The sequence below is a fragment of the Microtus oregoni genome, unplaced genomic scaffold, assembly GCF_018167655.1.
Source record: "Microtus oregoni isolate MIOR12 unplaced genomic scaffold, Mior012 000012F_ref0000307, whole genome shotgun sequence".
Classification (NCBI taxonomy): domain Eukaryota; kingdom Metazoa; phylum Chordata; class Mammalia; order Rodentia; family Cricetidae; genus Microtus; species Microtus oregoni.
Window position 1 is genome coordinate 41,944,164 of NW_024543071.1, and position 25,301 is coordinate 41,969,464.

At 43.9% G+C, this 25,301-nt stretch overlaps 1 protein-coding gene across 1 annotated transcript in view; it reads right to left on the reverse strand.

Annotated features, from left to right (window-relative positions):
* The window catches only part of LOC121454128 (protein prune homolog 2-like), a 91,116-nt gene that overhangs the window by 24,460 nt on the left and 41,355 nt on the right, over nt 1–25,301 (reverse strand). The window contains exons 3-5 of the mRNA XM_041661334.1: nt 22,843–22,922; nt 12,576–12,776; nt 3,596–3,769 (exon numbers count right to left, since the gene is read on the reverse strand). Of these exons, the coding sequence (XP_041517268.1) occupies nt 3,596–3,769; nt 12,576–12,776; nt 22,843–22,922 (455 nt within the window). The remainder of the gene's footprint in view (nt 1–3,595; nt 3,770–12,575; nt 12,777–22,842; nt 22,923–25,301) is intronic.

The window sequence follows — 25,301 nt, forward strand, 5'->3', positions numbered from 1 at the left end:
GCTCACGACTATTCAGTTAAGATTCTGCTTCTGGAGAAGTGGGATTCCTAAGAAATGTTAGCGCGCTCAAAGTGCCGGAGTGCACTGCAGTCTAACAAAGATGCAAACAGGGACCACTGTCTATGTGAGGGATTAGCTTTGTACAAAAGATGCTGAACTTTACAAACGAAAGGAGCTGCAGGAAGAGATGGGGCAAAAACAAAAGGAAAGAAGAGGACAGGAGGCGATTCAAGAAAGGCAATAGAAGAAAAGGCTTGCCATGTGAAAGTGTCCCCCAGATTGTGAACAGAATCTCTGAAGTGAGGATTTGGATACATTTGGAAACCTGTTCACTGGTGAGTGAGCAGCTAGCTCATAGGTAGGTCCTATGTCAAACAACAACAACAAAACAAAAAATAAAATAAAACAACAAAATTTATTGGGCAAGAGCTATAACTAGGGTGAGAAACTTTGCTTTTTAGTCCTCTGTGCAGACACTTTTTTGAGGACCAGCTAACCCCTCAACTTCTACCTCAAATAACGCGACTTTTCAAAGAAAGTTGCCTGTTGGTAACAGCACAGTTCATATGAATTTGGTGTGTCTGCCTGTTTGTACCGGGGATTGCAGCCAAGTCTATGCAGGCTTTGGCAGTGTACTGCCGTTGAACCACTGTTATTTTTGAGTCAGGGTCTCAATAAGTTGCTCGGGTTGTCCTTGAATTGCTCTATAGCCTAGGAAAGCCCTAAATTTAGACACACCCCCCCCCCCCCCCCCCGCCTCAGGCTCTCAAGTAGCTGGGATCGCGAGCCTGGCTTGGAGTTTGGTTGGTTTAAATATTTAATTGGTCAGACTTTGTTCTCATTAAACAAGAGGTGGGCGTAGGATGCATGGTGGGGGGCGTGTCAGCAATCCCACCGCGGAGCCTCCTGGGGCCCTAGGGAGCACAGATGGCAGACCTTACCTGAGGTGACACAAGAGGCAAGAAAGAGATGTGACACAGTTTGCTGGCCAGCAAATGGAATGGAGAGAGAAGGAAAGGTGTCACAGGTGCAAGAACAGAACACGCACGCGCGCGCTCACACACACACACCAGCCAGCAACTCTTCTGCTCATTCTTTCCGGGCTCTTTTGTCCAGCAACAGTGCAGGGAAGGTTACCTGAGTCTCCTAGAGTGAAATAAGAGAAGTACAAAGAGAACAAGAGAGGAAACTCCTTGTTAGCATCCTTCGGTACAATTGCTCTTGGGTATTCGGTGAGCTTATTCTCAGTTTTAAGTTTGAAAACTTTCAGTTCTGGCTTCCACCTGACTCCATGACATTGGCTAGGTAAAACCAGCCATCATCCTTTTTGCTTTTTTTTTTAAAAAAGAATATTGCTCATGGGACCACAGGATATGAACATTGGCATCATCACAATCTCCTGCTTGCAATTAATGAGTAACTGAGGCAAGAGACAGTTAGGGGATGTACCAAGGTCAGCGACCCCAAACTCAGCTTCTGACGTGTGCATAGGGTGTCTATGCTAAGGTCACCAAATCTGAAGAGTGGATTACAAACACAACTCTGACCACTGGGCAGCATCTGACTGTGGGCCGGTTTCTTCAAGCATTTGATGGCTCCTCTCTTGCATTTCCCACACTGAACCCCACCAGGAGCTCCTTTGGGGCTGACAGGAAACATCTTCAGAGCAGTACGGAGCACTGAAGTGAGACTCATGCTCAGTGTGCTGTCTGTTCTGACATGCTCACCAGAAGCCAGGCTGACAAGCTTGGTTGGCAGCTGAGATGCTTGGGTACCAGAGTGATGTGACTGTCTCACACGGAAGACTAAGCTTTGTCAAATTCAGAAGTAACATCCGAGCGATTTTTACTTAAGAGCACAAAAGCTGGCCAGCATGTAGGAGGAGGTGTCTTCTTAATAGGGGGCCGAGGGTGCAGCCAGAGGCGTATTCATGCAGTTGGGTGGCTGAAGAACACTGAGGCAGAGTCAGGGAAAGAAGAGGAACGTTTTCTCTTCCACACAAACTGGCAGTCACTCAGACAGAGACCAAAAGCACACAACATACTGTGTGGAGAGGAACAAGTGCCAAGGGAAGGAGGTGGCGGGGATGGAGCTCAGCAAACCAGGTTCCCGTGAGGTCACAGATGGACGTTAAAAAGACCGTGGCAGGCAGAGACAGTCCTGCCCACCAGTGTACTCCTGGCGACCACTCAGTCTGATTCCAATGGCTTGGACACCAGGTCACCCAAACCATTTGATTTGACTGAACTTGAAAAGAAACCAAGAGGTGAATGTACTAAGGTATCAAGAGGGAGTTTGGCCTCATGGTGACAGCGGAACTGTGGGCCTGCTCTAAGGCAAAGAGCTAAGGGCAAACGTGCAGACACCATCACCATGTGACTTTGATTTACCCTGGCGAATTTTTCTATATTTCCCACAAATTTTAGAGAAAGCACAGGCTACTTTTATAGTCAATCTTCATAAGGTTTGTTTGTTTGCTTTTTGCTACCCCAAAGCAAACAAACCAAAAACACTAGAGGGGCACCACGAAGCATGCCGTCAATGAACACTGGAGGAGGGCTTGGGCTCTGTTCTCGTCCCAGCGAGGGGCTGACTTTACAGTCCTCTGTCAGTCTCCACAAGCTTTGCTTGACTTCATTTCAAAGGGCTAAGGGAGAGAGTCCTCCCACAGGGTCCTACTGCTGCCCACGGCAGCCACCACAGGCAGCCACGCTGCCACTCCAGATTCCGCAGTAAGGCAGGAAATACAGAAGTCGTGGTCAAGGGATCCCAAGGGTATTCTTTTGTCTGTCAATCAGTTGCCTTGGGTAGCCTGGGTGCTCATGGGAGAGAGCGGGGCATAGAAAGGAAGGCAAGAGATCTACTGGGAGAGGAAGGGGTGACCAAGATCCTTGTGTGCATACTAGAAGGCAAATGCTACTGACCTGATGCAGTATTAAGAAGGGGTGGGAATACGGTTCCGTGGGAAAGCCTCCGCATAGCGTATACAAGCCCCCCGTTCCAAGCCCCAGCACTGAGAAACAAACTCACACTTACTTCCTAATTCTCATAAGGACAGAGAGGGCATTAACAGCAACAGCTGCCTTGTGAGTTTGCATCTTTTCTTGGATGGCTAGGTGGAGAGAGGCCTCAAGACCGCAGGAAAGGGATGCATGCAGCAGACAAGTCAAACGGCCAGTGATGTTTTCTGAAGTCAACAACATTCAACGCAATGCCTGTGTTCATCTGACCTTTGTTCTGAGTCTCCAATTTAATCAATGCTACATATGTGCCTGGAGTTCCCAGGTAAACACACTTTCCCCTCTTCTGGGTCTCTTGCTAAAACAAAGGTTTCTGACCATGGTTATCTTTTGACCATCCCAAATGTAACGTGGCTGGTAGGAGAATAAACTTTTGGTAGTGGAAATAACTACGGGGCTGAGTCTAAAAAGATGAGCTGGAGCCTCTGAAGGGGACTGGACGCCCCTCCAGGGCTGCGGTCTTCCTAATGACCACATTCTACACGCCGAGAATTCAGTTGAACCCCACATTTGTTTCTTGATGAAAAGCCTGGCTGGCTCTCCCCATCCCCTAGACTCGCACAGATCTTGAGTACCTCCATGAGAAATGACTCTCCTGTAGGGTTCGATGACCTTCATGTCAATCCGCTGCTCCTGCTCTCCAATCACCACCGTTCTCCACAGCCGGTTGTCTTCTCGCTCCTCTTCGGCTGTGTACTCTGGAATAGACTCCGACTCCTGACCAGAGCTTTTGTGGGCTGTGGCGTCTTCTGGAAGGGAAGCACAGAGCGGGACTGAAGCAGCAAGACCTTCACAGGAGAAGCAGGTGAGAGAGCGGATTGGAAGCCACCTCCTCCCGCAGAGTCACCGGCTGGAGCTGCGCGCTAGGAACGGTTCGTTAGAGTCGGACAGCAGCCTGACCATACAACACCTACCTTACAGACTGAGGGAAGACCAGCTCCTCTCCTAAGCACATGTTGAAGCAGGAACAGTCGAGGTTAGAGTTCTGGTACCAACTCATCCTTGGTCAGACAGGTTAAACACTATAGCTCTTTCTGGTAGGGTGATAAATCAGGACCAGATAGACACCTTTAGCTTGCTGAGGCCATCTCCCCTGGTGGCCGGCTGGTTGCTGGGAGTATTTGAGCGCCATTACTTAATGACACTAGCTCTTCGATCTGTTGTAAGACTCTAAGAACAGGGATGAAACCCCTTGTACTGTTGTGAAGCTAGGGCACATGCTCGTACAGAAGGCCGATAATATGTCCCACACATTGTTCCAGAATATGCCAGAGTAAAGATTATACACTGTATGGGAAACAAACAACTTTGTAGACCGGAAATTTCCTGACAGCTTTGAAACTTTTGGGTTCACGAAACAACAATAACAATATAAAACCCCACTGAGTGTTCTTTGGTCAAAGTTTATTCTTATGCATTCAAGATAATAACCATGTTCACTGAAAGGCTAGGCTGCAAGTTATAGACATTTCTAGCAGAGGCACGGATGAGCCTTAGCAAAGGGTGTTCTTCACAGCGCCGAACAATCTGAAGGGAAAGATTATTTATTACCTTCCCTGTGACTCCGAGATGAGGCTGTTCTTATTTCCACATTGTGGGAAAAGACCATTTAAATGACACTGTTCTTTGCCTTAGTCCCTCCTGTGTCACAGTGACAAGGACAGCAGGGCTGTGTCTCTCACCCACTGGTACTGGCACGGAAGTAGATGTTAAAATGGACATTATTGGTAACAAAGCTAGCAACAAATACAGCTGATGCTTGCACCTCTGCAAAGTATCCTAAACTACCGATGTCCCTTGAATGAGACTCCCAGTCTGAAGAGCCCGTGAGCTCCTGGGGCTAGGGAACTTTGTCTGAATTATCTATTCACCTCACTGACGTGTCTCACAGCGTAGAAACCTCCTCAGAATATGCAAACTCCAGGAAGGTGAGTGGGTAAATGCAGGAAAGCTTGAGCAAGCTCTTGAGACTAGAGATAGTCTATAAGGACCCACAACACAGCACTGCATCCTGCTGGAAGATTTGGCAGTCACTAAACACCCACAAGTACCTAATTACTCAGGACTCGGAATCGGAAACTATAGTTCAGCTGGGAAGCCAGCCTGGCCTTCTTTGACAATAGTAACAGGCACACCACCCACACAGCCCTGGCTCATTTTGGTTCCACTATGGTCCCAGCAGCACTCAGCAGCTTGTTAAGGATGGAAGGCAGCAACCATGGCTTCTGATCAAGTACCATGTCACCTGGGCAGACCCACTGATTTGTCTGGCACTTCTTCCTTCTTCTTTCCTTCTGCTTGGGTTGGGAAACTTAGCTACTAATCCCAGACTTCTTGGGCTCCATATTTCTCATCTTGTCCCTGATAACTAAGAACTCTGGGCTCAGACATAGTATATATTCTGATGTCCATGTACACATGTGCCCTTGACATCAGTAAACTCACGACCCTCCAAACCCTCCATGAACTTCCATGCATCTAAGGTTCAGTGAACTCAACACTTGCCAAAGTTGCTACAGTATGTTTGGTAATCCAACCTGCTCTAGTTTATCCTTGGCAATTATCCTTGGCAATTTCTGTAGGGTGATAGTGAGGAGATATCTATATCATATATATATATATACATATATATATATAAATTCTGCATGATATATACATACACATGACATATACACGGTATACATATACATAATGTACATATTTCTCACACATGCCGTGGGATAATGCTCTTGTACACTGTAAAGATTTGTCACTCGTATTAGTTTAATAAAATGCTAACTGGCCAGTAGCCAGGCAGGAAGTATAGGCGGGGTGACCAGACTAAGAGAATTCTGGGAAGAGGAAAGACAGAGAGTCAGTCACCAGCTAGATGCAGAGGAAGCAACATGAGAATGCCTTATTGAGAAAAGGTACCAAGCCATGTGGCTGAATGTAGATAAGAATTATGGGCTAATTTAAGTTGTAGGAACTAGTTAGTAATAAGCCTGCAATTTATAATTAACATAAGTCTCTGTGTTTCTTTGGGACTGAACGGCTGCAGGGTTGGGCAGGACAGAAGCTTCTGTGTACACACATATATATGTATACATGATACATATAGACTCAAACCTGTATCTACTCACATATTAGCTAAAACTGGATCATATACCTAATGTAAAATGAGCAAGCCATAAAACTCCCAGAGGACAATGTAAGAGAAAATCTAACTGACCTTGACATAGAGACGGTATTTATATACGTATGTATTTGTTTGTTTGTTTTATTAGGGCTTGCCACGCTACCTGGGCTGCTGTAGAGCTTATGGGCACAAGCATGCCTCCTACCTCAGCCCCCTGAATAGCTGGGCCTGAAGGTATGAGCCACCAGGCCTGGGTCTGCAATTGGTGACTTTTTAGAGATAACACTAAATTCATGGAATAAGCAATTGACAAACTAGACTGTGTTAAAGTTGACAACATCCTCCATGAAAGACAGCACCAAGAGAAAAAGAAGGCAGCTACAGACTAGGAGAATGTATTTATAGAGTACAAGTCTGCTAAATGATTATTATCTGGAATACACAAAAATATTTAAGACTTAATAAGAAAAGGAACTATTTGATTAACAATTAAGTGGTATAATGGTGTTGGGGGTTGTACCTCAATAGGAGAGTGTTTTCCTACTATGTACAGGGCTGTGTTCGGTTCCTAGCAACACACACACACACACACACACACACACACACACACGTGCACATCCACACATCCACATACACACAGACTCACAAAAGAACTGAGCACACGTCCCTTCATCAGTGGAGGTATAGATACCAAGGAAGCATAAGAAAAGATGTATGACATCATTTATCAACAGAGCATTTTTAAAGATGACACAATAGTGAATTATTGCTATGAATAAACTAGTATTTCAAAGGCCAAATCCAAAACACTGACAAGCAGCAAACTCGTGAGAATACAGCACACTAGGGACGCTCGTGTGTTGACAGCGGGGACGGAAATGTTCCAGGAACTTTGAAAGACAGTTTGGAAGTTTCTAGTAAATAAGCTTCTATTAATACAAAGTCCAACTCCTTTGCAATTAGCCAACAGAGAGGGTATTTCCAGATAGAAATCTTCACGAGTAGCCCCATTCATACTTGCCAAAACATCGAAGCAACCGAGATGTCTGCACAGGCACACATACACTTGGCACACACACGGGCACACCCATGCACATTTTCCTATTGTTTCTTGTTCAAAGGTGCACGATTATTCACTTGGTATAAAAGTTCAGGACCAGATTGTTTTTGAGGTGTTAGTCCTAATGTTTCAGAATTTGGGAACTGTTACACCGCTGTGCTTCCATCTACTTCCTTTCTCGATGACATAAAAAAAGAATCATTTAAGAAACAGGGGGAAGGGATATGGTTCAGAAGCAGAATGATTGCCCAGCATGGGGATGGCAGGGGAAGAATGGCAGGGGTGTGGGGGAGGAAAAGGAGAAGAAGAAGAAAAAGAAGAAGAAGAAAAAGAAGAAGAGGAAGAAGAAAAGGCGATAGATGGAGGACAGGAGAGGGGTAGAAGGAAGGAGGGAGGGAAATAGGGAGGAAGGAAGGAAATAAGTAAGGGAGAAAAAGAGAGGGAGGGAGGGATGGAGGGAAGGAAGAGAACATTCTTCAGATCACTTTAATGACTTGTTCGTGTCATGAAACCGATAACACAAGTCAGTCGGCAGTAAAGATGCTCTCTTCAGCACACTGAGCTAGCAGTACCTTCCTGATCTTAATAATTCTGTTATAACTTTATGAGCCCTATTTTTATTTCCCAGCTATTGTAGATGTGTTCAGAGCTTATCTAACTCTCCCCAGGTCCTCCACATCAGTCCTCAGCATCATCTTCTCCTCCTCACTAAGAACTTTTCCTCAGACAGTTAGATCTTCACAAGGGAGGCGTCAACCTCACCTTTTCCTCCTGGCTTCCTGAGATGACTTAACATAGGCACTCTTGAATGCTCTGACCACAGTGTGTGGGCTCAGCATGGTCTTCCCATGGGGAGCACACAGCTGGGAAAGCTGGCTGGCTTTCTACATCATGACACCTCACAGATGACAGGAAAGCTGTCAGAAAGTAAGATGCCTGACATTTTCTGGTTTTAGCAAAGACATCCAGCACATAGCTTCAGAGGTTAAAGTCCCCCTGGTGATAAACAACAGACAGGAACTTAATTTGAGTGTAAAATCTCAGTATAGGGGCTAGAGAGATGGTTGGGCAGTTAAGAGTGCATATTGCTCTTATGGAGAAGACCCAGGTTCGGTCTTGTCAATAGGTTCACAAGCACCTGTAACACCAGGTCCAGGGGATCTGTCTACCTCTCTTGGACTTCACTGGCGTCTCTGCACACAGATGTACATATTCACATGTACACACACAGAGGGATAATTGATTAAAAAAAATGATAAAAATAAATCTTCTAGGAAATCTCAGTGTACAAGAATACAAAGGAAAGATATTGTTTCAGACATCCAAGCTTAACACGTCATCACTTGCACACTGAGCACGGAAACAAGAACTTGACTTCATAAAGCTGGCTGCTTGTTGGTGCAGAGAAGGGATGCTGAAAGATGTGATTCTGACCAATTGAGAGGATGCTGGCGTGCCTGTCAGCCAGAATACTGTCATCAGCATTAGAAAAGCTTCTTAGGTGGGGTCACTAAACATCACTTGGGGACCCTGACAGTCTAAAAGCATAGACACATTGCCTTTGATGGTATTATCTTATCAGAAGCACATAGGTCAAATCCTTTTCCGTCTTTCCATGTCCATGATAAAGAGACTTCATCATGCCTGAGTTAGCTCTGGATTGTGAGAAAAGTTACGGTTGGTTTGGAAAACAGAAAGAGGCCATCATTTCCTTCTCTGGGTATTTTGTTTCTATGGTTGGTATCATGAAGCAATGAAAGCAAAACCAAGATTGCCCTTCATATGAACGACTAGCCCCCAAGCCCTTCATTATCCATGTAATTCTGATTTTGTTGGCACAAAAATCAAGCCTTAATTATATTTCCCAACTGTTTGGACACAGCTATAAATGAAAACTGATTGCAGGGGAACAAGTTGCATCTTTTGATAGAGAGAGTAAATTGTTTTTCCATACGCAAACTGGCAATGTTAGGCAAATTCCCTGGAAAAGCATTTGGCCATCAGTTACTAAATAAAAAAAAAAAGGGAATGGGTGTAAAAATCCTTAAGGCTGTAAAGGACAGGTTCTCAAACAATGTGACCTATGGAATTACACATGTTGTGGTAGTTTTAATGCAATTGGCCCCCATAAGCTCTAGGGAGTGGCACTATTCAGAGATGTGACTTTATTATAGTAGGTATGGAATCATTGGAGGAAGAGTCATTGTGGGGGTGGGCTTTGAGTTCTCATGCATGCTCAAGTTATGCTCAGTGTCCAGACCACTTCCTATTGCTTGAGGGTCAAAATGTAGGACTCTCAACTCCTTTTCCAGCACCATGTCTCCCTGCAAGCCACCATGTCACACATGATAATGGACTAAACCTCGGAAACTGTATGCCACCCTATTAAACGTTTGTCCTTTGTAAGAGTTGCACTGACCACGGCTTCTCTTCACAGCAATAGAAACCCTCACTAAGACACGTGTGAGCTTTCACCCTGGCTTTCCTGTACACAGGCTCAGTTTAGGAAAAGGTGCCCTCCCTTTTTACTCCTCAACCTATCCGGCAGGGAAGCAGCAGGAGCAGGAAGTAAACCCAAGGCTTGGTTTGAATGTTGTCACAGCCCTTTACAGATGTACAACTTTAGGTGATTGTGCAACCTCTCTGTGTCTCTGTGTTCTCAGCTACAATGTGGGAAAACACTCTGTTTTACAGAGTAGACATGAGGCCTACAATAATTATACCTACAATACTTGGGATAGATGCTACACATTCCAGTAAAAACTACAAAAGTGTCCTTTCAGTAACATAAAATATGACCAATTTTAGCCAGGCAGTGGTGGCGTATGCCTTTAATCCCAGCACGTGGGAGGCAGAAGCAGGCAGATCTCTGTGAGTTCGAGGCCAGCCTGGTCTACAAGAGCTAGATCCAGGACAGGCTCTAAAGCTACAAAGAAACCCTGTCTCAAAAAACAAAAACAAACAAACAAAATTATGACCAATTTTGAAAACCTGTACTCAAAGTATCTGACAGGCAGACTGGCAATTTACCTGTTATCCTATCACTTGACCTTTTCTTGAAAAACAAAATAAAACAAAAGTAAACCCAAACCCAGGAGGAATTAAAAAAACAAACACCCCCCTTTAGGATGTATGATATGCTGGCCTCAACATTCTTACTTGAAAAACTCCCAAGACACGAACATTGTAAGCACTTACTTCATACACTAGGTCTAAAATGTATTTTTATTCTTATTTTCCTCTGCAGTGGTTATCCATGTCTGCTGTACAGAATATAGCTACTCACACAAACTCTGTGTTTCTCAAAGTTCCTGCTTTGGCTTCCTTATTTGTTTGTGTAAGTGCTTGGATACACGTACCTTTCATTTGAGATCAAAATGAATTTTAGAATTCAACAGACATTAAAATCTGGCTCTCTGAGTAAGACCTAGAATAACTGAGGTCATTAAGCTGCCTCTTCCCACATGACTATATCAACTACCTAAAAAGAGCCATGTCAGCAAGTGGCAGCCTTAATTACCGGCCTGCTCCGACACCACCACTTGGCTTGACAGATTTACTATTTATAAATAAGAGGCTCAGAGGCAGTGTGACAAAGCTCTCCCTAGAGACAGCAGAGCAAAAGGCAAGGGGAGGGAGGAGCCAGCCACAACCATCCTCAGTGTGGTTTCAAGTCAGTATATTAGCCAGAGAAGAGCTGGGACCACAGGGGGCAACGGGACTAGATGGAGGGGTGAGAGCAGGTGGGATGACTCTGGGATGGCAGGGAAAGATACCAATTCGAGATGTTCTTTCACTTTATGTTTGTGTATTTTTAATGGTCAGATCAAATATCCGGATTATTACAATCAGCTCCCAACATCAGTAGATTCAACCGTCTGCAGGTAGAAGGTACATGGGGGAAACTGGCATTTGTATTGAATGTGCACAGAAGCTTTTCATTTTCATTATTCCCTAAAATATATGTTTATGTCATATTAGATACTGTGATTAGTCTAGAAATGCTTTAAAGTATGTGGAGGAGGTATGTGGGTTACATGCAAATGCATATACATGTAAGGGACTTGAACAGCCTTAGATATCGGTGTCTGTTCGGGGTCTTGGAACCTATCCACTGCAGGCCACGTGTGTGAAGAACACTACAGAAACAAACCCATGAGTGGACAAAAATGTAGCATAACTCGATGTATGCACAATAAGATGGCAATAGTCCTGGACCTACTTCTACTATTCTTCTTTTTTTATAACTCGAGGGAACAAAAACTTAACCTATGTCAATCTACAAAGGTTCTGGATGTTTTCCCCATAACTCAATGACATTGGGATGACTTAATCTGCTAACTGGCGGATTTCCCAACCATATTCTCCCGTGAATGGGATTTCCTGTGTCTAAAACCCTGAGCATCCTTTAACCACTGTGTCTCTTTGTAAGACCAGAAGAGCTTTTTCAACAAGGAGTAGTAGTTAGAGCCAAAAGTCTCACTTTGACTTTCAACTATAATTCCAGGAAAACTTCCTGGCTCTAAGTGGGACTAAAACGGCAGTGCTGCTAGAGGAAGTGAGGGCTCTGTATCTGTCCGCTCTTCTGAACAAGCCAAGTGTCACCAAGCAGGAGAAGGGATTTGCAGGAGACTAGCACGTCTGTCATGGCTGATGGTCCTGAATCTGGCAACCTTTCATTGCCTTGTTTTTACCTCCATCAGCTCACACCATCCCTTCTTTCTTCTTTTGGTTTGAAGATAGAGCATCAAACACCATGGAGTCTCTTCCCGGAGGAAGCATGCATTCTAGTGGGGGACAATCCAGTGAGCATCTCGGTCAGATAAGCAGGCACATCACTAAATAACAGTTTTAACAAGGGATGTGCAGACAGTAAAGGAACCCTGGCATGGAATGTGAGGAGCTGGGGGTATACAGGTGAGGCACATCTGTCACAGCATGAGTCTTGGAAGGCCGAGGAGGAGGTGGCACCTGTGGAGAGATGTAACTGGCCATGGAAGGGTCTAAGGGAGTGAGCAATTTAGACAGCGAGAGTGTATATAAAGGAATAGGTTACTGATTCCTTCTCTTTAAATTTGGTGTTCCAGATTCCAAGTCTCTTTCTTTGTTCACACCGCTTCAGTTTTCCCATAACAGTGCAGGGCATAGTGTAGGGATTTCACAAATGGGTAAGAGTTGCCGACGAGTACCCTCTGGGGACCCAACCTACTCCATCATACTCTAAACTGCCAAGCATGGACATCCCAGAGCAAGGTTCAAAAGAGGCTTGAGAGTCACGGAAAGTAGCCACTTGCACAAAAATGAAAGATTTGTTTGTGATGTTACAAAGACAACTGTTTATTTACATAACTTTGGCCTCATTACCTCAGCAACTTACCATGGCCAGTGTACTCAAAAGAATCTGCTTCATCGGGGGTATCGAGGTCATCCACATTGATGTCAATCTCATCTGGACTGTCCAGGTTATCATCAGAGAGAATCGATCCTTCACTTTGGTCCAGAGAAAGGTTGATATTTGGGGCTGTGAGCTTGATTCTCCGAGAGTGACTGCCATTGAGATCCAGGGAATTTGGAGGTTCTAAAGAAGAAAGTAATAGCAACATTAGATTACACACGTGATTCTCAAGAGGGGAACTGGACCTCAAGGGAAAAAATCCTAACAATGGATTTAGACCCTACCCCAATATATCCCTTATGTCCTTCCTTCCTTGTTTGTTTTCTAAGATAGAATCTCATAGGTAGCTCAGGCTGACCTTGAACTTGCAACCTCACCCTCCAGTTCTGGGATATAAGTGTGAGCCATTCGGATACTTTTTCTAAGTTGATGTGTATGATATGTATATTACATGTGCAGGTGCCAGAAGATGGCCTCAGACCTCCCTGAAGCTGGAATTACAGGTGGTTATAAGCCACCCAACATAGATGCTAGGACTTAAACTCTGGCTTTCTCGATAAGCAGGAAGTCCTTCAACTGCTGAGCCATCTCTCAAGCCCCCTCCTCCTGGACTCTCTTCTAGAAAGCGTCCCTCAGTGTTGGCTTCCATTCAGCATCTCATCCGTATGAAAGCAGGACTTGGGAGATGCTGCTATCTGGGTAGGAACTTTGGTTTTTTTCCTTGTTTTGTTTCTCTGTTTAGGTTTTAGAAGTCGGTATGCTAGAATACTAAGCTAAATTTTATGGGAGTTTATTGTACACCAAAACAGTTAAGCATATATATTTTCTTATGGTTCTTGTAGATGTTATTACTGTAGAATGGAGGTTAAGAACATCGATCTACTAAATTCTCAGAAAATGCCAAAGCAACTACATTATCTTCAATAAACTTTACTGTTTTAAATTTTTTAAAGCCTTAAGCCCATTAGTTTAGATTCTTTGGACTCACTAAGGAAGTCACCACATAATATCACCCTACATTACTGTCTATAACATTCACAATGACCTAGGCTAAGGCTGACAGAGGCAGCTCCCACCCTCTCTTAGCAGTGTGTGTCTCTGCTCATGAGCTTTTATTGGCTCAAAACAGAGTTGAGCCAGTCCTTTTTGTACAAACACAGAAAGAGATATCTATTGTGATCTAAGAAGAAATAGTTGGTCTTTATCTCTGGTCCCAATCATTCTGGCTCCTAAATTCCTTGGAATTTCCCTGGCATTCCTTTTCATTTGTAATCCCTATTTGAATTATACTGATTTTAAGGACTGATTCTGAACATCTCTGCTGGGTTCTGCAGTAGTAGATGGACTATCTATTGTGCATGGGGCCCTCGATTCCATTCTCTTTACCACACACAAAAAACAAAACAAGAACAAACAAACAAAAACCAGAACGATCACAGAACTCTTGAGTCATGTCTGCTGACTGACACTTTGGTCAGGACATTAGAGCACTAGGAGGGGGTGTGGTCCTTATTTCCTCCCTGCCTTCAGAACAAAAAGCACGAACATCAAAACATCTACAGAACATGTCAAAACGGAGTTGTGAGGGCATTGTAAGGGTGTTCACATGCTATTAGTCCAGTCAAGCAAATGAACGGGGTGCAGGAATGTGAACTTTTAAATCCAACCAAGTCTGAAAATGCCCCTAACATCCTTGAATGAATGCAGTAGCCTCAACTGTCACAAAATGGCAGGAGAACGTTTTACTTGTACTTAGACCCAGCCATCTGGCGCATGTACTCTGACGGTGGATAGGCTAAGGTGATGGCCTTTCCTATGCCGATCCTCTTCCTTTGCATGTAACTTTAGAATGTCTGTTGTCTACAGCTTCTGCCTTTCAGTGCCCCTGTACCATCTGAGCTTCTGTGGAGCACTCTGTCCTCTTGTTTTCCAAACACATCATTCCCAAGACACCAGATAAAGTTATTTGCTTTTACAGTTTCTGATTTTGCCTTGATTGGCATTACATGGTGTCAGATAGAGTTTGAAGTGGTTCACATGCCCCCTGTACCCTTGGGCTACCAAGGTCATAACATGCCCGAGGTCTTTTGTTTTGTATCAGTTCCCTGGTAACTTTACATCACATGACTCCCTTCTGCTACCAAACCTCCTATCTCTTTGGTTAAGGTTCCAAAACTTTATTTGGGTTGTTGCCTGTGGCTTAGGAAGAAAAATCTATTGGCTAGGTACCTAGTGCAGGCACGCCTCATGTGGTGGGAATTTGGAATTTTACAAAGGGGAAATTTTTTAAAATATTTATTTTATCCAATGTATATGAATGCTTTTTGTCTGTATGTATATGGGTACACCATGTTTGTGCAGTACCCTCTGATGCCTTGGATCTCTTCGAACAGGAGTTGTGGTTGTGAGTTGCTGTGTGGGTGCTGGCAGCCGAACCTGGATCCTCTGGTGTTACAGAAGGGGACACTTGTTAGTCCTGGCAGCCTGGCAAACTTAACCCGAAATAACCACACAGAAACTGTATTAATTAAATCACTGCTTGGCCCATTAGCTCTAGTTTCTTATTGGTTAATTCTTACATCTTAATTTAACCCATTTCAATTGATCTGTATATTGCCATGTGGCAGTGGCTTACCAGGTAAAATTCCCAGTATCTGTCTCCGGTAGATCCACGGAGTCTCTCTGACTCCACTCTTTTTCTTCCCAGCATTCAGTTCCATCCTTCCCACCTACCTAAGTTCTGCCCTATCAACAGGCCAAGGCAGTTTCTTTATTCATTAATGCTAATCACAGCATACAGAGGGGACTCCCACATCACTCTGGAAGAGCAGCCAGTCCTCAACACCACTCAGTCATCTCTACAGTCCCAGAAAGGTAACTTTCACATTGACTTACGGTTGTGGTTTGAATGAGAAATGCCCCTGCTGGCTCATGTATTTGGGCACTTGGGGTGGTACTGTTTGGGGTAGATTACAAAAGCTTTAGAAGGTGCAGCCTCGGTGGAAGAAGTACTTCTCTGGAGGCAGGTTTTGGGGGCTGGTAGCCTTGCCCCATTTCTTATTCTTTTTCTGCTTCTTGTGTGGTTGGTGGAGATGTGATCTCTCAGCTTCTTGTTCCTACTGCCATGCCTTCCCCACCTCCTGAACACAGAGTCCTCTGGAATGGTTTGGTCACATTATTTTATCAGAGCACCAGGTGTGGGGTCTTGCCCCAAGGGTAGCCTTTCTATTGTTTCAGTGCTGAGCAGGAAGCCTCTCCTTAGCAGCCTTTATCTCTTTAGCAAATACAGGCTCTTCCACACCTATCTTGGGGGAAGTATCAAGCTTCCTAGTATTCTTTCTTTCTGCACCACTTGCTTTTTTCCCACTGTAGATCTGCATAAGAATAATCAATAAGTAACAAGGCCTCAGCCGCTGTTATTTCAGAACATTTCTTCCACCCAAGAAAGTAGCCATTACTTTTTCATTTGTCCTCATGCAAAAGCCAGATCCTTTTGGAAAACAGTGCAGTTGCTAATAAAGTCCTTGCTCCCCCACTTGAAACCTCTTGAGCCTGGCCTCCACCCTTCCCATTAGTCTCAACACTGCTGTCTTCCAGGCTCCTACTCAAAATGGCTCTTCAAGCTCTGCTTATAGCATTCAGTGGCTTTTGCCAACTTCCGAACTCTTCCAGAACCTGGCACCAAAAAGTCTATCGTCATTAAAGTGAAATCTTCCAGAAAGTATTGCCTCCACATCTGCACCCAGATGTGGTCTGGGGGGTTCAGAGCTGCATCTCAAGCTAGAAGTCTAATTTGGAAGTATGTTAAGAGTGGCAGGCAGTACATGGCATGATTTTGAAGGCAGAAAGGGTTATAATTTATTTATTTGCTTGTTTGTTTAACTTTACAGGAGCCCACAGTTAAAATATGTTGGCTTTTAAAAAACCATTTTTTAAAAAAAAATTTAAAAGACTTTCTTTAAAGTGTTGATAATGTTAATGACTGTGGGACTTTTAGAGTTGTACTATATTTTATATTTTGGTATTAACATGAGGTCTTGGGTTAAATAAGAAAGGAAATGGGTATGGCTTAAAGTGTATTTGAGCATCAAGCTGACAAGGAACAGAATCTCTTAGCTTCACCTATTAGGCTGTTATCCTCTCTGAGGGAGTCTTAATTGTGAGGTTATCCTGATAAACAGGTCTGTGGGCATGGCTGTGGGGCATTTTCTTGATGTAGGAGGGCTCAGCGCACTGTGGACCATTCTGAGGCAGGGATTCTTGGGCTATATATAAGAAAGCTATGTAACATGCACCAAGGCAGCAATCCAGTAAGCAACATTCCTCATGAGGCTCTTTCGGTTTGGACTTGGGCTCCTGTCCTAACTCCCCTTCACGATCTGAGTGACCTGAAAGTGTAAGCCAAATAAAACTCCTCCTCGCCACGTAGCTTTCATACAAGGTGTTTATCACAGCCACAGGAAGCAAACAGGATGGGCAACTGCTACCCTAAGAAAGCTACCGAGCAGTCACTAGTCCAGAAATACAGGTTCTCTTACAGCTAAGCCGTGGGTCCTCATCTTGAAGATTTCTGACTTGAACAGATTAAAATTCCTCTTGATGGTTTGAAACTAGAATGCATTCTTTGAAGCTCTGGCTATTCCAGAATGAGTTTTCCATGTACTCAATTAGTACAGAGTTATAAAAACAAGCAACTTAAGCAGCAAGCACACTCTCTCAAGCGCCCTCCTTCCCCACTGCCGATTCTTCCCTGAGCTTCCTTGCTAAGATATGAAATTTGAGCACTGTCAAAGATCCGACTGTAGAGGTTGAGGGATGTATCTCAGTGGCATGGTGCTTGGCTAGCATGAATGAAGCCCCAGGTTCAGCTGCCAATACTCTATGTCCCCCAACAAGAAATCACTCTGTCTGACTCAATAACCTTTTTAAAAGCCAGGTTTAATACGATAATGTTAAAACCTTCACTTATCTGTCTCAGATAAAGGTTGAACTACATGCTGTCGCTGATGAATCCCTGGTGTTGAGACATAAACAAATGGATTGCTTGACAGTTTGAGCTTTCAATGATGACACAACAGCCTTGCTTTGGGGAACTGTATCACTCAGTTTACTTACTTGAAGAAGACAGGGCAAAGCGATGTATTGCATTTGGGCCTTGGAGTGACTTTAGCACAGATATCTGAGGACTAAGTGTTAACTAAAGGCCAAACAGATGTTCAAACATAAGCCTGAAGTTTGCTAAACAAAATCCCACTCTCTTGCCCCCAAAGCTTGACTGGCACACATCCTAAGTTACTCAGTGGCCTCACATGCCTGTTGAGGACCACAGCTTGCTAAGTAAACATTCTTACAAAACTCTGGCCTTAATCTTCTAACAGACACAGTCAATAGTTGACTGAATTCTACTTTCTGAGCTCATCTGCTGAAAAAATTAAGCACTTTAGTTAAATAGCACTCCCAGACCGAGAAAAACCCTTATGAATTAACTGCCTTAGCCGAATCACTGTCCCAAACTCTTGCTAACAATACCCAAGGAGCAAGCTACTAAAGTTATGGACTGCTAAAGTTCAGGCTAATCAGCTTATAAACCTCCAGAGGAAATCAACCCCTTCCCTTCTTCCCCAGGGCATTTGTGATTCATAAATCAAATTCTTCATTATCTTAAACATATCTTATATTTGCATATGACACCATAATCACCATTAAATATGCATATCAAGAAGTTAAGGATGACTTTAATCTGCCACAGAAAGAAACCATTCTTCAGTTATGACATGGATACGTACACTTTAACTGAATTGACCACAAGAGGTCATCACTGTGGGTGGTGTCACCCAAACCCTAGTTTTCTATGGTGACCTTAAAGGCCTCTGGTTAGCTCAGGACTGACGAGTCTGCAGAAGCAATCTTTTGCCCTAACTTCCCCTCAAATGACTGAACCACTTCTGAATGCAGCAGACTGTGTGACCCTCCTCCAGTATTAGCCCAACCAGCATTCCACTCTTAAGGGACAGGTGGGTGGATTCAGGATTGTAGTGATGCAAGCATTTACTTACTGAATGTCCCTTCTTTGGTGTTGGTAAGTATAATTGTCACATGGAGGCATTGTTTAACTTCATGCAACACACCTTAAGTGGTGGACAACAGTAAAATGTAAATAGCTGGTAAACACTGAAACGTCCTTAATGTGGAAAACAGACTTACAAAAACACTTGGCGCTTGGTATTCTGTTTGCTTCTCAAGGAGGCACTGCTATTAAAACAGATTGCTGTTTATATACACCTGAAAAATCATTTATTGACCACTGTTCTTGCTAGTTTTTATGTCAACCTGACACAGATGAATCATTGTTGAAAAAATATCTCTACCAGATTGACTTTTAGGCAAACCTGTGTGATCTTTTTCTTAATTAGTGACTTGCTGTGGGACAAAGTTCTTGTACCCTGTAAAGATTTGTCACTTGTATTGATTTAATAAAATGCTGATTGGTCAGTAGCCAGGCAGGAAGTATAGGCAGGGCGACCAGAATAGGAGAATTCTGGGAAGAGGAAAGGCTCAGTCTGCAGTCGTCACCCAGACACAGAGGAAGCAAGATGAAAATGTCTCACTGATAAAAGGTACCAAGCCACATGGCTAACACAGACAAGAATTTTGGGTTAAGATGTAAGAGTTAGTTAATAAGAAGCCTGAGCTAATAGGCCAACCAGTTTATAATTAATATAGGCCTCCATGTGTTTTGGGGGAACTGAATGGCTGTAGGACCTGGAGGGACAGACAGCTCTGTCAATCATGACTGATGTGGGAAGGCCCAGCCTGTTGTGGAAGGTGTCCCCCCCCCCCCAGATAACTGGTCCTAGATGTGTAAGAAAGCAGGCGGAACAAACTGTGGAAGCAAAACTAGCAGCATTTCCCCATGGCCTCTTCTTCAGTTCCTGCCTCCAGGTTGCAGTTGCGGCTTGAGTTCCTCTCACAGATTTCCTGGAATGCTAGACTGTGACCTGAGAGTTGCAAGCCTGAATAAATCCTTCCTCCTGAAGTTGTTTTGGTCATGTTGTTGTTGTTGCTTGTTTGTTTTTGTGATAGGATCTCTTTCTGTAGCCCTGGAGGTCCTGGAACTTGCTCTGTAGACCAGGCTGGCCTGTTTCTGCCTCCCAAGCACTGGGATTAAAGGTGTGCGCTACAATTCCTAGCTAGTCACGGTATTTTGTCACAAAAAATAGAAACCCTAATTAAGGCACCTACTTAGAAAAAGTTACCCAAAATTGATGCTTTAAGTGGCCCTGAAACTAGCCCAGGAGAACTCTTAAAGGGGTGTTTGGATCTGGTTCCAAATGGCTAGAATCTAGTTCTATTGGCATTTTAAAAAGAGTTTTAATACTATATATAATTCATTGCTTAGTTACTTCTTTGCCCAGGGTAATAATCCCATGTTGGTTACAATAATCTTAACTGAGAAATGGTTTCAAGTTATTGCTTCTGCCCTATCCCTGACTGCAACTTTGTTACTTAGTGTGGCTCTGTCACATCTTCTCTCCTTTGAGGGACAAACCTTCCTGGGAATGAGTTATTCCAGCTGTAAGGGACTAAATGAATATAAAATTGACAAATTGTGTGTGATTTAATGATGGGCGTCCTAGCATTGGGGTAACTTTTCTGCACCAATTATCATTCTTTTCTTGTAACTTTTAAAATCTCTCTTTTCAGCCTCCCCCTTACCCTACACACTATTTGGGGGAACCCACTCAGATCCATCTGAACCTTGGGGAGACTTTAGAACTACAGTTTGCAATGTTACGCTTCCAATTTCAGAGTCTGAACTGATCAATACCCATGCTGTGTACCTTATCATTAAACCAGACATCTGTGGCCTAATTTATAATACCGTCTGTATTAAGACACTAGGAGAAAGTAGCATGTCTCTATGGGTTATACAAGCTGTCCTAACGGATTATTGAGGAGGGAGGGGACTGTTAAAGTTCACTTTATAGCCAATTGGTCAGGCTGAAATTGGTGACTACGTGGGAACTGTCTTGTGGGACTGAGCCCTTAACCTGTGGGAAGAAGGTCTGTCGAGACGGACGTGGTAGCATGGAAACATAGGATATCCAGAGGGCGTTAGTGCAAAAATCCTGGCATATATGTTGACAGGAGTGTTTGTTCTGTGTGCCAGTACAGTAGGAGAAATGTTTCCTAGCCCCATCCAAAACCAGAATGGTGGGCTTCCTTACACAAAGTATCCAGAAGGCATCTGGTATGCCCCTCAACTCTGTCCTTGTCCTAAAGAATGCTACTGTTCCTTTGATATGTTATTACAGCATTGCCTTTTGCTTTTCTACATAGACTGTCTCCCATGCTATACACACCATGCACCATGGAATGTCTGATGTGGGATTCCCTTCTGTATGCTGTGAACACCATTGGTTAATAAAGAAACCGGTTTGGCTTGTTAGGGTAGAGTAGAGCTACGTGGGGAAAACTAAACTGAATGCTGGGAGAAAGGAAGCAGAGTCAGGGAGAAGCCATAGAGCTGCTCCCAGAGACGGACATGCTGGATGGAACCTTACCGGCAGGTAGGCCACGAGTCTCATGATAAAATATCAAATAATGAAAATGGGTTAAATTAAGATATAAAGCTAGCCATTAAGAAGTTAGAGCTAATAGGCCAAGCAGTGACTTAATTAATACAGTTTCTGGGTGGTTATTTCGGGAGTCTGGGCAGCCGGGAAATGAAAAAGCAGCCTCCTACTACAAATGTCTTAATACATCACATGAAAAATGTTTCCCTTGAGACATTGGAAAAACAGCAGGCTCTATGTGACAGGCATTCTCAGAGCCAAAAGAATTTTTGTGCTGACTGTTCTACATATGGCTATTGAGCATTTAAAATGACACTAGTGTTAATTGAAGGATGAAATTTAAAATTCTTATTTTTTAATTAATTTAAATAGCCCTATGTAGTTAACTGCTACTAACCATAGCCTGTAGTGGCATTTCATTTGTGGTTTAATAAATGAAGCTTGTCTGAAGATATGAGAGTAAAACAACCCCACTGGTCAGCCTTACAGACCAGGCAGTAATGACACACACCTTTAATCCCAGTAGCCACATTAGTTTGCCATAGAAACTGGGTGGTGCATGTCTTTAATCCGAGCCCTAGAGAGGATTGTGAAACAGAAAGAGACAGCTCTCAGTCACAGTCTCATTCTGAGATTCCTGGAGGCAGGATCCCCATTTTGGACTGAGGCAGAGGTAAAAGCCAGTGGCTGGCTGTTTTGCTTTTCTGACCTTCAGGTTGAACCCCAATAGCTGTCCCTGAGTTTTTATTAATCATGCTTCAATAGCCTAAACACTTTTATTATTTGAAATTATACTTCAACTTTTGAAGAGTGATGGAGACATTCAGTGGTTACTGTTGGCTATAGAGCACTTTAAAATAAGTGTGTTGGTATATGGCTTCCTTATAGAGCTCTTACCCAGAACATACATGGTCCTGGATTTAAAATTTGGTATCAACCCCTTTTAAAAAGGTCACATGACTCAAGTTTTATTTTAAATACTACAGTAGCAAACAAACAAAATTGTGTTCTTTCTTCTTACCTCACTTAGGCTTATCAAATGACATCATCCACGGTCAGGATGTGGAATGGCTTTGGTCTTGGTGCAGTACAAGAGATAGACTTTAAAATATATGTATACATATATGTATATATAAATATGTACACATGCATATATACGAAGTGAGAGCTATAAAGGTGATAATTCAAAGCTTATAATTCCTTTTTGCCTTGAGTTTAACCCTTATAAAGTAAGGTACTTTGTTGTTTTTGTTTTGTTTTGTGGTGCTGGGTTTCAAACTGGACCCTGAATATGCTAGATAAACAGTCTACCACTTAACTACACCTTCAGCTCCAGTTTGGCATTTTACAGTTAGGACACAGAGCATTCTAGATATCCTATTTCCCACATTAATCATTTTTATAGCTATGCTCAGTTATTGAAAACAGCCTAGAGTTTGGTTTGTAATATTCAGTAGCCAATTGTAGGCACCGAAAACATTGGCAGGTAAGGGCAGGCCCTACACTTGCTGTAGCTCATAACTGTGACATGAACCCTGAGGTCAGCTCTAAGCCTGACCCCTTCCTCTCACACATTTTCCCCCTTTGCTTTAATCACTGACATCACGAGTACATGGGAAGCCACCCTCTCGTTGAATAGCAGTGTTGGCGGAATGAGCAGCGGTTTCTCTCACCGGGCCTCATGTCTGCAGCACTGGGACTCAGCACTTCCTCCTCGAAGGGGACATCCATTCCCACATCCTCCGACGGGGATCTGAAAAGAAGCAAAAGAGAACATAAAAACACCACACCTGGCTTTTAAAATCAGTTAACAGAATGGAGGATTGGCATTTCAGCTGGCTTGATGTAAGCCCAGTACGTGTGCAGAGCCCATTGGTAAGTGGCCCCAAGCGCAGTTTCTGTGGATGAGAACCACAAATGCCAATTTCCGTGACGCCACTAAGAGCAGTTTGTGAACCCCAGTCACTTCTCCAGCTCCCACAAGAAATACAAATTCAGCAAGACTTCAGGAAGAGAAAAATGCAAAACGCTAATTCATGGCAAGGGATATCAGACATAAATTTTTTTTCAACATGAGAGGCAGGGGCTGTGCTCTACAGTAGACAGAGCTCAGTATCTACCCTCCCCGTCTATAAATGTGTGCTGAATACCTCAGCTGCACCTGCCAAGGGCAGGATACGCCACTGATCTCACTTTTTAAGCTTATAAACTAGGGCTACGCGACCTACCTTACTCCGTGTTGAAGGACAAGCGATGGTAGCCACACACCTAACTTCTGAGCAGTCAGGGGCTGGCACTCTTCCCGCCCCCCTCTAAATATTTAAAGATTCCCTGTGGCTATGTGTTGCTGAAGATGAGTTTCCCCCATTAACCATCTCTTGCCTCTGCTCAGAGCTGAGCCCAGTCCGACTTCTATCACCCTCCTCAGTAAGACAGAGGCTGAGGAGCCTGGGAAAGTAGAGAAAAACTTGACAAATCTGCATGCTCTTCTAGGGTGCTGATGGATGTAGACTGAATGTCTCTAGTTTTAATTCTTTGGCCCTTGTCTGCTCACCTATCATGGTCTCACACATATCTTCTTGTTGGCTTCCATGAAATTTTAATCCTCTATGGTAAATTTTCAGATGTAGGCACAAATCTAAGTTTAAATAGGCTAACTCTGTACTCAAGGTCTCAATTTATTGTCTTCCTCCATCCCTCCCTTAACGAGCCTTTTTTTTTTTCTCTATACCAAAGATTTGGAGTTTGACCAACTTCTGTAGGAGTCAGGTTAAGTCCACTGTTGTCGACAAAGCCCTGACGTGATAAAGTCCTATGCCTCTGGTGATAACTAGGCTGGCTTTGACTCTTCAGCAGATATGTGTTGACAGTCTACTAGATGCTGAGAATGTAACATCCCATCAAGGAAATGGGAAGATGGAGCTAAATCAATGCCCAGTGCTCCACACAGCTCCGTAGCCACTTCCCTGGGGAAAAAAAAAAGTGCCCCTGTCTGCCCCACTATCTCCAAAGACCCTTCTAAAACACAGCAGCAGGAATTGTTAAACATCCCCAAAGGTCCAGATGCTAAAGGCTCTGTTCTCACCTGTGGCACTCCTGAGGTATAGAATCTTTAGGGGACAGGCCTCCTAGAAGGAAAGTATGTCACTGGGAATGTGCTCTTGAAGGGGCTGTTGGGACACTGCCTGGAGTCTCTTTGCTTCCTGGCTGCCGTGGCTGTGCCCTGTAACTCGCTGCTGTCGTGTATACTCTGCCTCACGCCAGGCTCCAAAGAAGCATGGCCAAGCAATCATAGATTGAAACTTCTGATGCCATCAGTCAAATACAATTCCTTCCTCTTTGTAAGTTCAACTGTCTTGTCAGCAACGGGAAGCTGACTAACTAGGGAGTGTCTCTGTAGAACATCTGTGGCTTTGACCTTATGCAGTCTTGAAAACTGACCCTGAACCAGAGCTGATGGACAGCAAGCAAAGCTGGAGGTATAGTTCAGGACAGCCCCTGGCTGGCATGTGGGAAACCCCACATTCAATCTCTCGCTCCACACGCACGAGCTCAGACCATGTTCCTCTGAGACAGGGTTCCTCACTAAGCCTGGAGCGCATGATTTTCAGCAACTCTGGCAGCCAGAAAGCCTCACACTCCTCCTGTCTACCCCCAGCAGGGTAGGAATGCTAGCCCAGCCTTTGGTCTGGGTGATGGAATCCAAACTCCAGTCCTTCCGTTTAACCACCAAGCCCTCTCTCTGGCCTTGAGGTTCTGATTTTGGAAGTCCTGCGATTCAGAGGGATAAATTCCTGATTTACCAAGATGGCATAGTTTGACATATATAACATACACACACACACACATTGACCTTCTTGTCTCAAGTCATCTGTGGGGCTCTCCTGAATGTTAAGTCACTCTATCTGTCATGTAGGAAAATGCTAAGAGCGGTTAGCCTCAACACTTAGATCAAGCTGGGTGTGGTGGCCCACAACTGTTATCTCTGCACTTGGGAGGTGGAGACAAGAGGATCAATGCCACCTTCAGCTACAAAAGGAGTTTGGGGCCAGGGGTGTGTCCATGAAATCCAGTCTCAAGAACAAAAGAAAAAGAAAATACAATACAAAACAAAAACAACAAAAGACTTGAA